Raw genomic sequence first — 16,477 nt, 5'->3', positions numbered from 1 at the left:
TTTTATTTTTTAAAAATTGCACTTTAAAAGGTCCTGTTCTTCGTGATCCCATTTTTCAAACTTTAGTTAGTGTGTAAAGTTGCTGTTAGAGCATAAATAATACCTGTAAAATTATAAAGCTCAAAGTTCAATGCCAAGCGAGATATTTTATTTGACAGAAGTTCCCTTTCAAAGCCTACAGCGAACGGCCGGTTTGGACTACATCCCTGTACATCCTGCTTTAATGACGTCAGTAGAACAGTTTGTCGACTAACCTCCGCCCACAAGAATACGCGAAAAAGGGGGCGCGGTCTTGTTGCTCCCGCGTGGAGAAGAGGTCGTTCAGACGCTGTTATTTTCATCCCGGAGTAAAATCACCTTTGTTTGGCCTTCAGGGGCTGTAGTTTGAGCGCGTTCATCTCCCCGTTATGGTAAGAGGCGTGACCTTTCCGGGCAACGTGCGCTAAGCTGCTGTCGAATCACAACACGGGAACCGCTGGCACAATCAGAACTCGTTACGTATTTCTGAAGGAGGGACTTCATAGAATGAGGAAATTCTCAGGCCGTTTTGAGGACAGTGAAAACAGCAGTATACAGATAAGTAAATTGTGTGAAAAATACTGTTTTTTTACACATGAAACATGAACACATGTTATATTGCACACTGTAAACACAATCAAAGCTTCAAAAAAACACGAAAAACAGGACCTTTAAGTAAAACAAAAAATTATTATCAATAATATATACAGAACTGCTATATTTATGTAAAATAAATCATAAAAAAATAATGTTTTTTTTTTATAAAAGTGACTAAATAACTAGTTTGAAACCAGCTGGTTAAAAGTAATTAAAGGTGGGGTAGGTAAGAATGATCTAAAACACTTTTGTCCAAATTTGTTTAAACTTTCTTTATATGTCAATACATAATTAAAATTTAAGTACTCTGAAGAAGAGAGTATAAAAATCGAGTGACTCTAGACTTTTTAATCTGCAATAAACACCGCTCATTATTTTCGTTCGGGCCGAAACAAGTGATTGGCTTGGGCGACTGTCACTCTCTCTCGCTACCATGGCTACCGCCGCTTTTGCTCCAGGATCTGCCCACATGCGCGCGCCCCAGTGTTGCCAAGTCGGCTACTTCAAACACTGTTGCCGCAGGCTGTTTTTCATGTCCGCGGGTTGAAGCGACCCCAATTATGTGATATTTTGCCCCGGGATTTGCGAATTTTAGCAGGCAGCCCTACCAAAAAGACACATATTTTACCCTCCAAACGCGATTTTTACCGGAGAAACACGACTGGGCTTGTTTTGGGCTAGTTTTGAGTAGCAATTGGGCGGATTTTGTTGTGAAAACCTGGCAACCCTGGCGCACCCGTTTGATTTGAGTTCAAGAGGCTGTATTTCTGCTGGACAGGTAATCTTTCATTTTGATTATAAATTTTTTTGGTTTATGTTTTCATGAAGCATGTCTCACTAGCACACGTGGCTGCCTAATATAGCTAACATAACATTACTTAGCATAAAGTTACAATGTTATACACTTAGCGAACCATTAGTAGAGATGATAAATACTCAATATGCTTAGCTCAAGTTGATCGCTGTCGTGTTGAATTTCGCAAAATGTACTTTTAGATAACAAAATGCATGTGTAAAAGCTAGTACACCGCATCCAGGAACTTTTTTTAGAACTAAGTTAGCTTTAGCTACTACCCTGTCTAAACTCTTTTACCATGTTCACTGGGAACTTTACCTGCACGTTTATTTCGGCCCTTGGTTTGTTTTTATATACTCTACCAATGTTTATGTTGATGTTTTTATCTTGTATCTGTGTGTGTCGTAGACACTGTGTTGTGTGTGTATTTTAAACTTTACCAGTATCGTTATTCTAGCTTGATAGTGAGTACTAAAAGACATCTTATTTGTTTATATTCATAATGATAAAGTTAGATTTTTTATTACATGTGATTCTGACATGATGTCACTACATGCACTTCTTCTCCGCTCGCCTCAGGTAAATAATGTGTCTTTCAGCTGAGCTGATCGCGGTCGGCCTAGCGCGTTAATGTGTTTTGGGGGCGTGGCTCAGAGCCCAGAAGGGAGAAGGTGGAGTGAATGGAAATAATGAGCTGTCTTTAAAACAGTCGTGAGAGGTCAACAGACACTCAATTTTTATACTTTCTTTTTCTGAGTACTTACATTTTAATTATGTATTGATATATAAAAAAAGTTTAACCAAATCCTACCTACCCTACCTTTAATTGTAAAAAGTTCCAACAACCATTTGTTTGCTGATTGGTTATACATTAAAAAAAAAAAAAAAAAATCTTTAACCCCACTGGGTTAAGCATGTCTGGTTGTGAAAAGGGTGATCATCAAAACACCAAACATGTGAATATGCACAGTAAAAGGACAGGATCAAATCAATATCCTCCCTTCTAAAAAGAGCAGATAAGAGCACTTGTTTGTGCCACTTCAGAGTTCCCCATAAATAAAAGGTAAGCAAACAAGACTATTTGTTTACATAAACTCATTACATCCTGTTCTGAGCAGATGGTCACAAACCCAGGAAAGTTGCTCAACATGGCATCTACAGTTCACTTAAGAAACTGGGCATAAACTGGCAAGCACACTGCAACCTGGCAACTCTCCCTCCCCAGAGCGGGACATAATTGCACTACTGTGTGTGGCCAATGATACCAACACACACACACACACACACACACACACACACACACACACACACACACACACACACACACACACACACACACACACACACACACACACACACACACACACACACACACACACACACACACACACACACACACACACACACACACACACACACACACACACACACACACACACACACACACACACACACACACACACACACACACACACACACACACACACACACACACACACACACACACACACACACACACACACACACACACACACACACACACCATAATCACAGTAAGCCAACATATCCACATCAAGACATGTAACTGATTATCATCTCTAAGCCCGGGGATATGTGATAGTAAGGCTTTTCATAAATTCACTGAATCACCATTTTCTAAACAATGTGAAGTTTTGACAACTGCTGAGGCATCAGATTCCCTCAAAAATGCCTGTATAAAAGATAAATGCAATGCATAAAACATTAAATTGGGGTCAGACTGACGGCATTCTCAGTTTATGGCCAAAATAGCCAAACCCAGGACAACTCATAGCAAAAGTAACCTGTCTGGACATGTGAGTAAAAAAAAAGAGAGCACTTTACGTGGTCACATATGAGAAATCATTCAGGTTGTTTCAAAACCCCCGATCAAGAACAAAACGAAACTGGTGGGGAACCCCGGTAGTTTGCAGCTATGATTATTTAAGCCTCTCGAAATACTTTCAAAACACAAAAGGCATCAGGAGAAATTTCCCTTCATGAAATGCAGATCTAATGCTCTGATGTTGCTCATGCACCCACATTCAAAGCACCCAAAACTTGAGTTTCTGAAACAACATGTTCCAACACCTCACACCCACGCTAATGAGGAGCCGTGGCTTTAAGATAAAAACAAAGATGTGCCTCCTGCGAGGTGTAATGAGGGACATAAATTTGGAGAGAATTGCTCCATGCGTTCAATAGCTGCTGCTGCTCCCCCCCCAGAGCAAAAAGCGAGGGCGAAACCCCCTCTGCCCGCCTACAAAAGCGGAATAAAGCCATGGATGGGACGGCCTGTGTCTAATTCCCTCCCAGCGCTGTCCCAGGGGGAGGAGGGCTTGCTCTTCACCCTTTGATATCCACGTCTGTGCTCTTTCAGCTGCCTGCACTCCTTAAAGGCTGGAATAAAAGCAGACACAAAGCTTCCTGCTATGATCCACACGCTGTCTAGGGGACAGGGCCCTCTCCAGATAAATAGGCCAAACACCTGCTGGACTTCTTCCCTCCGTATAGGCCACGCCATTCATTAGAAAGCAGCGGAGCAAAGCATTCATTTGCTGTATCCATTCAACTGCACTTTTGTATGAGGCCTTGATATTGATCCTCATTCTCCTTCTGTAAGCGGGGCTTTACTCTGGACATTAAAAGGCAAGCCAAATGGCGTCCCTCACAAAGAAACCGATGAATGGAGACTTAAACAGGACACCTCCTGAAAGTAACAGTTGTCTAGCAAACAGCCACGGACTTGTATTTGCACTTTAGGTTTAGACGAAAATATGGTTTGGAAGATCAAAGCGAAAGCAAGCTGCGATTTCTGGATCTGCAAGAAAATCACACAGAGGCATTACCTCTATGTAAACATTTTAAGCCGTCCAAACGGGTTAATGAAGTAGTCTAAAAGGCAGCCATCAGAAGTGAAATCCTATTGGGGCCCTGTGGGCCCGTGCTGTTGGATTTGGGTCTGATGGGAAGGAGGGGTGGTGGCGTGCTTCTGTTTACTGAGCATGCTGCTGGCCTTAGGCTGCTCTGTGAGCTCAGCGGGCTGCGATGAACCAGAACAATCCTACCCAGGCACAACATCCCCTCTGAATGAAACTACAATGCTGTGTCCGCAACTCGCATGAGCTGCAAGCTCCGCTGGGATTTTAGCCGTCTGTCTGGTTTGTATACTACTTATACTTTGTTTCACAAATGGATTCATGTTTGAGTTGAGCACTCTTCAAAAAGCCTCCAAGTGTGTACTAAAACATACTGAACTGCAACAAATGTACACAATAAAAGCACTGGAAAGAAAACGTATGCTATTTTTACATGTCAACATAAATTGACATTCACAAACTTGTTTACATCTATACTGAGGCATATTTATGAATGAATCAGGATATTCAATTAAAAAACAAACAAACAAAAAAACAGAACAATGTCGCCTAAAAATAGCCTTTTAGCTGCTACTGGTTAGAGGAGCAAGCTATTACAATTTTATTAAAGCCTATAAAACCAATTGTTTTCAATGACACACATTTTAACCCTCTAAAGCACAGTGCTGCCCTATGTTTTCTTAAGCCCCATGTTCAGTACATGTTTCTTTAAATAATTGTAACCAATTAGAAAAAGCAAGCATGTCAAAAAAGTTATCAAAGAACAGTCCAATAAGGTGTGGGAGTCACTTTCAAGGACCATTTGAATGCTGGACTTCCTTTTCTGACGGTTGTGGCTTGAAGGGATACAGCTCCAGCCAGAGGTGAAGCAAAAACTCGCCATAAAATAACAATAAATACATTTGCTGGCGCTACTTATCAGATTGTGTTTTAATAACGTCTACACTTACCCCAACCTACCCTTGCAATAATGCAAATACAGTAATTAATTGTTGTTCAACATGTCATAAATGACGCAATATAGATGTGCACATGCCCAGTAAGACAATCTTGCCATGGCTGTGCCTTCTAGCCCCAACCTTTTCTGACACATGGTCACAGTAATCTTATTTAAAATGACATGAACTGTACATTAAAAATATGCGTGTGTAATGAAGGTGTAGAGAAGCCTTTTGTCAGGTTTTATGAAGTTTGCTTGTTCAGAAATTCAGTTTCTCTTTCGATAAAGGGTACTTTTCAAGGATCTCTTTGCTGACAATGTGTTTGGGCATTATCACATTATGAATTAGTGCACAATATAAGCACTAAATATAGTTGTATTTATTTATTTTTGATTTCTTGACATTTTTGAAAAAGATTTGTGGTTTTGTGATTTATGATGTGACTTAATAATGTTCTCTATGATTCTGTACCATACTTTTTTTATTATTCTTCAAATGATCAATAAAATGTTACCAAATAAACCAGGAAATGATGTGGAATCGTTTTTATCATGTACCATCAAAATGTTATGTGTGATTTACCATGGCAAACAAACCACAACACACAAAACAGACTTAAGCAATAAGTACAATACCCACATATTCTATCTTAATTTTATATAAAAGGAATTAAATATGGCGAATAAACTGTATACACACACGCGTACGCATGACAACATGTCTAATAACCACATACCAACTCTCTTAAATCTCCGCCACGTTTTAAAACGCAAAATTTCCAGTAGGCTAAACATAAAATCAAGCACGCTATGTGCGTGTTTCTGATTCGCGCCCGCTCTCGTTTCGATCTCCCCGCGTTTCCGATGCGCAGCGCTCTACTACTGAGAAAGGAAGATGGTAGTTTGTCACAGTACACACCCCCACACATAACAACCTCCGTCAAACGCTGCCTTTTATTACAGCCGCCGTTTGCACCGCTCAAACCTGCATTTGGCGTGTCTTTCACTAAACATATGGTGCTTGTAGCCTCGGCGATATTTTGCACAGGAATCACTTGATTCCGGTAAGAAATAACATTTTCTCGGAATGCGTACTGCTACTACGCAATATCTGAGAGGGGGGAAAAAAAACATGTCCACCTCCCATTTTCCCGTGCATCAGCGGATGCTAATAGGCTAACACGTTAGCCAGCCTCCTCTCGAGGGTGAAGGAGATCAAACAGAAGAGGTTTAAAATAACACACTGCACACTTTTGCAACAAATTTAACGATGTGTGAATATATGGCCCACCATCCGCTACAAAAACAAGCAAGGCTGCATATTTTTAAAAAGCAACACTGTTTACTGCTGCTAGCATCATCCATTTCTCAACCCAAGCTAGAGGGCAATGTATAGCTGGACAAAATAATATCAGAAGTGCACACATGCTCGGCCACAGTAGTTTTAGGAACATAACATAACATCTTCTGTGCTCAATCTACCCTTTCATGTAGGTCAAAACTTTAAAATTAAGTTTAAATTCAAGTCAGACTACAGCTGGGATAGATGCACTCTGCGTGCTACTGCTAAATGCTCAGACAACAACAACCAACTGGTACCAGGTGTTCAGCCCTGTTCAAATCTGCTCGTTTATGCTTATTGAAACACCCAAACCTGCTTATTTCTCTAAATGAGGAAATTACGTTATACGCCACCAGCCTTTAGATCTAAGCTGTCTTCTGGTGAAAGATAAACGGCGACCAAACTCGGAAATTCAATATAGAGTCATCAAAGGTATAATTTAATCTCTTTATGGAGTGAAACACGCCGTTTAAAATGACCAGAGTAACTGAAAGCTGTTGAATATCTTTACACTTAATCCTTTTATGACTTTTAGCTCTTTTGGACTTAATTTTTGACAGTTGATCTGTGTATTTTCTGTTCTTTTTAACTTAAAAAGTGCTTTCTCAGTGTTTAAAGTCAAAAAGCTGTGTCACATGAAACGCACGGGACTCTTGCGTTAAATTGTTCAACCCAAAGCAGCCTACAGTTATCTAGCTTCACATCTCCATCCTGTCAAAAAATGGCAGTAAACTCCTCGGGGTCCCAAAATATGATGCTCGACCGCCTCAATGGGCATATAGACTACAGAAGCACAGCAACACCAGTCATTAGTTATGAATAGGTGCGTGTTTTGATGTGGGCTAGCTAGCAGTTTAGCCTGTCAGTGGTCCCATAGTGAGAAAAACAGCACATGGATGGAGGCATGTGTCTGCTGCGCAGCAAAATAACTAGCACACTCACTCACTCTCCTCACTGAGCAACTTAGAGCTGCTACACAGCCGCGGAGTTATTTGTAATTCTTGCATTGATCATGGCTAACGCTTTAGCCAGGGTCCCGCTTACCTCCCCGCTGCTGGAGCCGCTCGACTCCCCCAAAACATCCCGAAATTTCTGCAGGTTGCTGCTGATGGCAGCGGACACTTGCAACGCAGCGTCGAAACCGGGCCCGAGCCCGTTCGCGTTCAGATTAGTCCCCGCGCTGTTTAGGAGGGAAGCATTGACTCGAATTCGGCCCGCTTTTCTCCCGGTGCCCGAGCTGCTGCTCCCTCCGGGCCGAGCAGGGAACCGCCACCGACAGCTGTGCGCCATTTTACACTCTGCCTGCCTGCCCTAGGATCAGGAGCTCAGTGTGGGCGTAGCCCCGAACGAGCGATCACAGCGCACGGCCGCTCTAGTCTAGCGGTCAGAATGGATTATCCATGTTTCGGGGTGGTGGTACCGAGGACCCCGACAAGATCCCAGCGCAGACTACGCTCGCTCAGTGATGTTTTTACGCAGGTTCGCCGGCGATACTCAAGGGAGGAAAGAAACTGTACATCAGGCACAGCAACACTGCTTAGTACAATTCCTTACACTCCTAATATAGGCATTTATGTTTGAGATTAGTCTTTAAGAAGAAAATAGTCAAGTTTTAAGCATTTATGGATATTATTAGATATTATACAGAAATTACACTTAATTGCGTGCAACTCACACTTGTGTGTAATTCCAGCACCCCTACCGTCACCAAACGGAATTGCAAAAATAGTGACTGTTTTCGCACAGGTTTCTCTGAACACGCCCCCATCTGCTATTGGTCGGGGGAACAAATAGCCCCGCCCCGACCTCACGCCATTGGTTGAAGCAAACAGAAATGTTTTGATAGCACACCCCTGAGACGGATGTTACACTTTTTGGACTTGTAAAATGCGTGAATTTGAAAGAACCACAAACACAAAATTATAATAGATCTCTTTAAGTATTTCAAGTTTAAAAAAGATTAAAAATAATTTACACATCACTGCTTTTTATTTTGGAAATTTTAATTACAATACATAATTTTTTTAAATATTTTTTTTTTATTGCAATAAACAAGCCATAAGCACAATTAAGGTATGATTTAAAAAAGTTGCCAAAAAAATAAAATTAACATCAGTAAAGCATGCTGTTATTTGGGTCAGTTCAATTTATTCAGTTGACAGAATCATTCATCTAATAATACCACTGTAGAAAGTATGTTTGTTCTATATTCAAGAGGGACATGTTAGCATGTACATAATATGACTACAGCCTATAATGCTATTAACTCAAGTTCAGTTCAAGTTATTTAATTGTGATTAAAAGATACAAATGAGTGCATTTGCACAGCTCAACAGACAGAAATATCACAACAGGCCTTAAAGTATTCTGTTTCCTTTGAGAATTCATGGGGTCAGATTTATTGATTGAATGAGGTCTTGAGCGTACGAGGGAACCGAGAATTTAGAAAGACTTAAAAACAACTAACTCACTGAAATAAACAATTCAGTGAAAATCAAAATGCAGATATACCCTACACAACTTAACGGGTCAGTCCAATGCAACTCTCCCACAACTGAAGCCACACTGTCTTATCAATGTCGTCTTTTAAGACAAATGTCAGTAGCAAGGTCCATCCACCCAAAGCATGCAGTTTTGCAACTGTTAACAAAAGGACATGATGTCACTCTGCATGAGAGGTCACAGGGCTGACTCAGCAGTCAAACAAGTCATTACTCAGGACATATCGCCCTTTTAAAAGACTAAATGGATTCTTGAAAAATGTACAGGGGTATTTCCAAACATTTCAACAAGAGCTCAATATTCTTAAATGAGTATCATAAAAGTGCATATTATAGCAAATTCTTCTTGAGTCAAGCATAAAATGTTTGTAATGAACAAAATTTTTTTGACAAATGGTAGAGTTCCTGACCAGCCCAAAAGGAATCTGACATGTGACTGCCGTATTATGGAACACACACGCCTTTAAAACCAATTGCTACAACTATGAAACTGAAACTCTGTGGAATATAATGCTGACGATTTTAGCTAAATATTCTATGCTAGTTTAATCTCTTTCGCAGCCAACATTATCCAGAACTCCTCCTTCCTTAATATCAAATGAGGTACACTGCTTATGTTCTAACTTAAAAAGTTAACAAATAAGCAATGCATATAAAATATTGCATACATATGAATTAAGTCAGAGGTAGGGCAAATGCATTGAACAGGCAAACCTTATACATGTCGCCATCTGTCTATAAACCCAAGTTTCATTTCCCACAGTGAACAGCTTGGAAAGGCAAAATGCAAAAAGTTTGAGTTCTGTCTACAGAGACCTCAAGCGTCAGAGAAGTTTGAGAGAACAGATAGCCGAATATGCTACAGTGATATGGCATTTGGAGATTTGCATTTGACCTTTGAAGAGCACAGCAACACCATAAATGCAGACGTGCTCCTCCAAATGTGGTTAGATTTTCTTGTTTCAAAGCGTATGAGAGAGGCCAGAAACATCTGAATGGCTTAGTCATACAGAGCATGCCTGGGTGCTGGGGGAAGGGAGTAATGTGGTTTAGCCACTGGGTCCCATTTGCTGGTTGCTTGGCTTATGATCAGCAAGCCACTTCATGATCTGTTGCCTGAGCTCTTCATTAGGCCTGATCTGGTCCATGGTGAGCGGACTGCGGTTGAAAGGGTCTGTCTGGTCACTAGAGAAAAAAAAAAAAAAGACCAGACCAATACTGCTATTAGACTTTTACCTAATCAAATAGCAGTGTTGACATTGTTAACTTCAACTAAAACTATTAACGGTTTTCTGTAAAGCTTAAATAAATAAAATATAAACATTAGATAGAACTTAAAAAACTAAAATATGATACTAAAAATACTAAATACTAAAATGACAAAAACAAAAATAAATGAAAGCTATATATATATATATATATATATATATATATGTTTTAAACTAATAAAAAAAGTATTACTAAAAATGAAAAAGTAAAAAATTATAAAAGCTCATTCAAAATTTTAATAAATTCTATACTAGTATATAAATAATACTCAAATAACTCAATTAGCTGTATTCATGGCTCACCTTAGTAAATGTCGTGCTATTGTTGAACGGTCCACTGTGACGTTTGAAGAAGGAAGCAGCACTGGATCAAGCATCAAGGTAGACATGATGGGATCCAGGAATTCATCCGGAGCATCAGAGTAGGTCTCCTCCTCTTGTTGATGCCTGTCTGCAAGGGACTGAAGGAGACACAGAAAAGCAAAAAGATTACCATTAACACTTAAACATCCATGACTTCCTAAAAAAGGTGTGTATCTAAGAAAAATATGCATAGCGATTAAATTAACCTTAATTTTATCTGCTAGGAGACTAAAAGATACAATCATGTCGCCAGGCTTGTGGATTTTCTTGAGGACACGGACAGTTTGGCAGAATAGAATGGGCGAATATGACCTTCCATCTTTTGGGACGGTGGCGCAGAAATTTTCTTCATCTCTGTGGTCAAAAAAGAATCCATAACAGTTTACTTAGTTAATATTATTCTCAAATAAATTAATTAATTCATGCCTGGTTTCACAGACTAGGCTTAAATCTAGTCACAGACTAAAATGCATGTTTGAGTGGCCTTAACTGAAAGCAACTTGCACTGTTCACTGACATATCTTAATGTCAGTGCCATTGTTTTGTCTCAAGTGCACACTCTAGTAATATTTTTGTTTATAAAAGCTACTTACATTTACATTTACATTTATGCATTTGGCAGACGCTTTTATCCAAAGCGACTTACATTGCATTCAAGGTACACATTTTACATTTTGTCAATTCTTGTCAAATCTACTTAAATGTCCTACTTTAACTAAGGCCTCCAACTGGCTTAATCTAAGCCCTGTCTCTAAAACCAGAGTAAATGTTAAATATGTAAACAAAGAGCCTACCCCAGATGTAGGTAAATAGTACAGATGTCCGACACTAGCTGCTGGGGCTTGAAGTCAAATTCACTGAAGTCTTTCACCTTCAGGGCGCCCATCTTGGGGCCTACCAGGTGCTGTAAAAAGTAGTTGAGCATCGAGATGATCCTCTCAGCAAGAAAGGGGTGAACAAAAAGACCTTTTATCTCTGGAGGGAAAAATAAATACATTAAAAGTTTCAGTGTCATTTTGTATTCTCTAGTACACTAAAAGCCAAGTTTTTCTCTCAATAATTATTTAAAACCCTTCTGTTCAGGTCTAAATTGGTCAGGTTTATAACTTCAAAAAAATTAATAATAATTCTATGATGTGTTAATATTTCAGTGCATTTGGTTTCTTTCACGTCTCTTACCAGATGTGAGAAAAGCCAAGGTGCCAATGGTATCATTTGACATGATGTTGTGGAAGCGACCCAGCTGTCCAAACATCTGCAGACTAGATTCTTTCTCTCTGCGGGCGTCAGGGGCCAGACTGTCCCACTCTCCCCGATCCCTCTCCAGCTGGAGGATTTTGATCTTACTTAAGTACTGGAAAGAACAGATGCATGTGTGAGTGACACATCTTTAATCAGTCAATTAAATATTTCCTGATATCACCCGTATAGAGGTTAATATATGTTAATAGAGGTTAATGTATGTTAATGTGATTAAACAATCTTTAAATTGAACAAACAAAATGTGTTACCACCAGTGAAAATAGTTGGGATTTACAAAAAAACATAAAAGTAATCTGCCTTTGCAGACAAGTACCTGTATAGCCTCGTCAAGTAAGAAGATGGCATCATTCATGAGCAGATTGAGAAACCTTAGGAAGAGTGGCGGATTCATAGCTTCAAGGTTTTCAGAGGCATAATCGGCAAGATGCTGTGAGGAAACAATTTTATTATTATTTTATTGGTAACAATTTTACGATAAGGTCTTATTTGTAAACATAACTTAATGCATTTGTTAACAAACTATGAGCAATATAATTTTTACAGCATTTATTAAGCATTGTAAAAAAAACAGTTGTTCAACTTGCTGAACAAAATTCCAAAGCAACCTAAAATATTATTTATAATAATAAAATGTCTGCCTGGTTCTCACCTTAATGCTCTCCCTGTAACTCTCTTCTCCCCACATGTACTTTAGAATGGCATACATTGGCCTCCTGTAATTAAACTTCTGCTCAAACTGATGAGGATCACCTAAGGAATAGGGCATTGACAAAAAAAAATCTTATACAGGTTGTAATAATCAAATAAACAAAAAAAAAAAGAATAAAAAACTTTAGAAACTGACCAGTGAACTCTATATCCACAAACACTGCAATGAGGGCTTCAGCCAGTTGGGGTGCATGCCGATATGAGCTGAACACCCTTTGGCGATGGAACATGATGGGCTGGGTAGCGCCAGGAGACAGAGTCTCCATATGGGGCATCACAGCCTCAAGAACTTCTGCCAGCTTTGCCCGCATATGAGGATTCTTCATCCTGTGAGTAAATAACCTAAAGTAAACAACAAGCCACATGGCATGCACAAAAAGCGTGAGAAACTCAGCATCACACCGGCTCACACCTATCAACGTTGCCCATGAACACAGTGATGAAGGTCAGGACATGTTCTAAGCTTTCTGCCGAGGACTCCAACACCTCGTCAGCAAAGCGGCGGAGGAATATGAAGAAATCTCCCATGTTTTCAGCAAAGAACTCTGTGAAAGAGGCAGAAGATTTGGTTTTCAAAAAATTGCAATGAGTGCTAAGGTGTTTACTCTAAAGGAAAACAAAAACTGGGATACCTGGCACAAAGCATAGTAGGCTGTTCTCCAGTGCAGGTAAGGGAAAGGTGAGAGGGATGTGTTCAGGACCCTGGTTGCCCAGGCTGAGCTGAACCAACAGGGCAGCGCAGGAGGCTTGGAGGTTGAGGCAGTTTTGTAGCATGGTGGGCTGCGTGGTAGCAGCTTTGGTTGAAAGATAGACTGTCATAAGGCGTTCAAACTGTTCCCGTAGCTCTGCTGCTGGGCCTCCACTGAGCTGTGTGTCCCGCCACGTCCCCTGGAGCCGGTGCAGAGACTGATTCATCTTCACCATCTGATCATGAAGTCTGTCAAACAAATACCATTAAAGCATATGTTTATTTTCAGCAAATCAGTGCGTTTCCCACAGAATGCTGTTTTAGTCCTTGCATCCTCATAACTGGTCCTAACTACATGTATTTTATACATAGATTTAAATTAATACTTTTATTAATTTATTCAGCAAGAATGTATTACATGGAATAAAACAGGTTGTACAAAAGATTTCTATTTCAAATAAACGCTGTTCTTTTGAACTTTCTATTCATCAAAGATTTATGAAAAAATGTATAACCGTTTGCATAAAAATATTAAGCAGTACAAATGTTTTTAACATTGATAAATATAAGAAATGTTTTGTGAGCTCCAGATCAGCATATTAGAATGATTTCTGAAGGATCATGTGACACTGACTACTGGAGTTTTGCCATCACAGGAATAAATTACATTTAAATTTAAAGGGATAGTTCACCCAAAAATGAAAATTCTGTCATCATTTTCTCACCCTCATGTTGTTCCAAACCTGTATGAGTTTCTTTGTTCTGCTGAACACAAAGGAAGATATTTGGAAGAATGTTTGTAACCAAGCAGATAGAGCAACCATTGACTACCATAGTAGGGGAAAAAATACTATGGTAGTCAATAGTTGCTCTATCTGCTTTGTTACAAACATTCTTCACTCTATCTTCTTTTGTGTTCAGCAGAACAAAGAAACTCATACAGGTTTGGAACAACTTGAGGGTGAGTAAATGATGACAATTTTCATTTTTGGGTGAACTATCCCTTTAAATTGTAATAATATTTTCACAATATTACTGTTTTTAGCCTTGGTACGCATAAGAGACTCTAAACCTTTTGAACAGTAGTGTATATTTCTATTATAAAATTGTCATGACTTACCTATGGAAGCCCAGGTACAGGGTAAGTTGTGTAAGGATGAGGTTTTCTGTGAGAAGGCTATATGATTGGGCAAATTCAACCGTTTTTTGAGGGGGCACAGGTATCAGACACGTCTCCTTGTCCAGACCTGTAGAGTGAAAATTATTTGTTTACATTGTTAAGTCTGAAAAGAAATAAGAAAAAAAATTTAAGTAGTGTTTGTTATGGTGGAGCACAGGTAGTTCACCTCTTGCGTGCACGTTTCTGTTACGCCGCTCATCCTCACTCAGCTCCTTAAGCAAGCAGTACGTGGGGTTAAAGGTCAGGAGTTTGGGGGAGTAGGGTCGAGAAAATGGCTGGCAGAGCTTGAGCAGGGCAGCTCCCAGATTCAAGAAGAATGCATCCGAAGCAAACATTTGAAAGAATATCTCGGGCATCTGGTTTGCCCAGATTTTGGCCCGCCCCATGTTGGCCTGCAGGCAGCCACCCAGCCACGAGAGCAGCAGGTGGCGCGTCTCACTGGACTGCTGAAGCAAGTTTTTTAGAATCTGATACAGCTTATCATGAAACTGCCCGATAAACTAGCACATGGGAAGACAAGAAATGAAAGGGGTTAGGTGGCTGGCTTCATGTCACAAAGCCTGAAAACCTTTTGTACATATTGTGCTCACCTGGTGAATATTTGACTCTTGAACCTTCATTTCCTGTGGGCTAGCGCGAGAAGGATTGAGGAAAAAGACATGGTTCTCAACCACACCAGGAGTTTTCAGCAGACATGAAATATTCAGGATCGTTCCCAGAAGTGTTTTCTGATACTGAATCCCACTGTTAGGATCTTTGGGCTGACTATGCTCCATTAAAACCTAGGATCAAAATATTATTATCCAAAAATGTTTCAGATCTGTATGAAAGGAAACTTCAGGCAGAGCATTGCATACAAACCTTAGAAAGATCCTTTTGCCGACTGAAGTACAGGAGAATTTCCAGGTAGGAATACAGCAGCAGCTGACAGATGTCTAAATCTTTGACCCGGCCTTGGAAAATATCAAACACTGGCACCATAACCTCCCCGAAGGTCCGCACCTCTTGGTCAGCCAACAGAACAGCGATGACCTCCTCCAAAAACTCCACAACTTCCTCAAACTCTGCAAAGACCACAACACAAACAAAAGGAATCAGTCCAGGACCTTCAAACAGATCATGTCCTCAGATGGTGACACTTACGGGCTCCTCTCACAGCCTCCAGCAACAGGTCCAGAAGCTGCTCATAAACGTTCTGACTGATGTAGATCTCCGGGGTCAGCAATACCGTGCGGGCATTGGACACAGTCAGGTTTTTACAGCGAACAGCATACGACAACAGCTTCTCCGGGACTTTAGTGATCTGTGTTGTTTTGAAGCACATTTACACATTGAATCAGTCGCAAGCAGTGAGTGCGAGCATAAATAAGGCAATGCGCAGACACATTTCATTCTTTTGGCTCAACCATATGGTTCGACAAAATTTAGAGTCTGCAGAAGATACCTCCTCCTTAGCTCTCTGGTAGCAGGCATAAAGGTACGGTATGGCACGTTTCTCCCCAGCATCACGATCTGCTGAGAGATTCACTACACTGCAGGAGGTCATGTAAATGAGATGGTTACCTGGCTCTTGCAAAAGCAGCCTGTTGAACAAAGCCTGGAGGGGACAAATTATGGAATATTATACTTATTCAAAGTTCATAATATACGTGTGCATGTTTGTATACTACTTTATAAATACAAAAATTTGGAAAAGAAAGACAAACTTAACAAACATATTGTACCTGCTCTATGGTGTCCATGTTAAGCCAGTCCTGGCCATCAAGATCAGCGGCCATTTCCTCAAGGTATACGCAGCGTGGTGGGATGCCATTACCACCTCTTAGACTGGGGTCACCTGGAAAGATATCAACCGACATGGATCATTACAAGCACAATATCTTAAAGGGTTAGTTCACCCAAAAATGAAAATTCTG

At 40.2% G+C, this 16,477-nt stretch overlaps 2 protein-coding genes across 2 annotated transcripts in view; both read right to left on the bottom strand.

Moving 5' to 3' along the window:
- The window catches only part of kmt2a (lysine (K)-specific methyltransferase 2A), a 36,219-nt gene extending 28,299 nt beyond the window's left edge, over positions 1–7,920 (bottom strand). The window contains exon 1 of the mRNA XM_079824284.1: positions 7,635–7,920. Within this exon, the coding sequence (XP_079680410.1) occupies positions 7,635–7,880 (246 nt within the window). The 5' untranslated portion in view covers positions 7,881–7,920. The remainder of the gene's footprint in view (positions 1–7,634) is intronic.
- Positions 7,921–8,512: 592 nt separating this feature from the next.
- Positions 8,513–16,477, bottom strand: part of ube4a (ubiquitination factor E4A) — a 12,843-nt gene continuing 4,878 nt past the window's right edge. The window contains exons 4-20 of the mRNA XM_079824322.1: positions 16,286–16,398; positions 16,006–16,158; positions 15,705–15,864; positions 15,423–15,625; positions 15,152–15,343; positions 14,728–15,061; positions 14,502–14,628; positions 13,326–13,630; positions 13,106–13,238; positions 12,830–13,020; positions 12,635–12,735; positions 12,299–12,412; positions 11,902–12,076; positions 11,517–11,697; positions 10,929–11,076; positions 10,663–10,820; positions 8,513–10,276 (exon numbers count right to left, since the gene is read on the bottom strand). Of these exons, the coding sequence (XP_079680448.1) occupies positions 10,141–10,276; positions 10,663–10,820; positions 10,929–11,076; positions 11,517–11,697; positions 11,902–12,076; positions 12,299–12,412; positions 12,635–12,735; positions 12,830–13,020; positions 13,106–13,238; positions 13,326–13,630; positions 14,502–14,628; positions 14,728–15,061; positions 15,152–15,343; positions 15,423–15,625; positions 15,705–15,864; positions 16,006–16,158; positions 16,286–16,398 (2,924 nt within the window). The 3' untranslated portion in view covers positions 8,513–10,140. The remainder of the gene's footprint in view (positions 10,277–10,662; positions 10,821–10,928; positions 11,077–11,516; positions 11,698–11,901; positions 12,077–12,298; positions 12,413–12,634; positions 12,736–12,829; positions 13,021–13,105; positions 13,239–13,325; positions 13,631–14,501; positions 14,629–14,727; positions 15,062–15,151; positions 15,344–15,422; positions 15,626–15,704; positions 15,865–16,005; positions 16,159–16,285; positions 16,399–16,477) is intronic.

This window comes from Gobio gobio (genome assembly GCF_949357685.1).
Source record: "Gobio gobio genome assembly, chromosome: 8".
NCBI classification, from domain to species: domain Eukaryota; kingdom Metazoa; phylum Chordata; class Actinopteri; order Cypriniformes; family Gobionidae; genus Gobio; species Gobio gobio.
The sequence above is the reverse complement of the archived record's forward strand: the minus strand, read 5'-3'. Positions and strand labels throughout refer to the sequence as shown.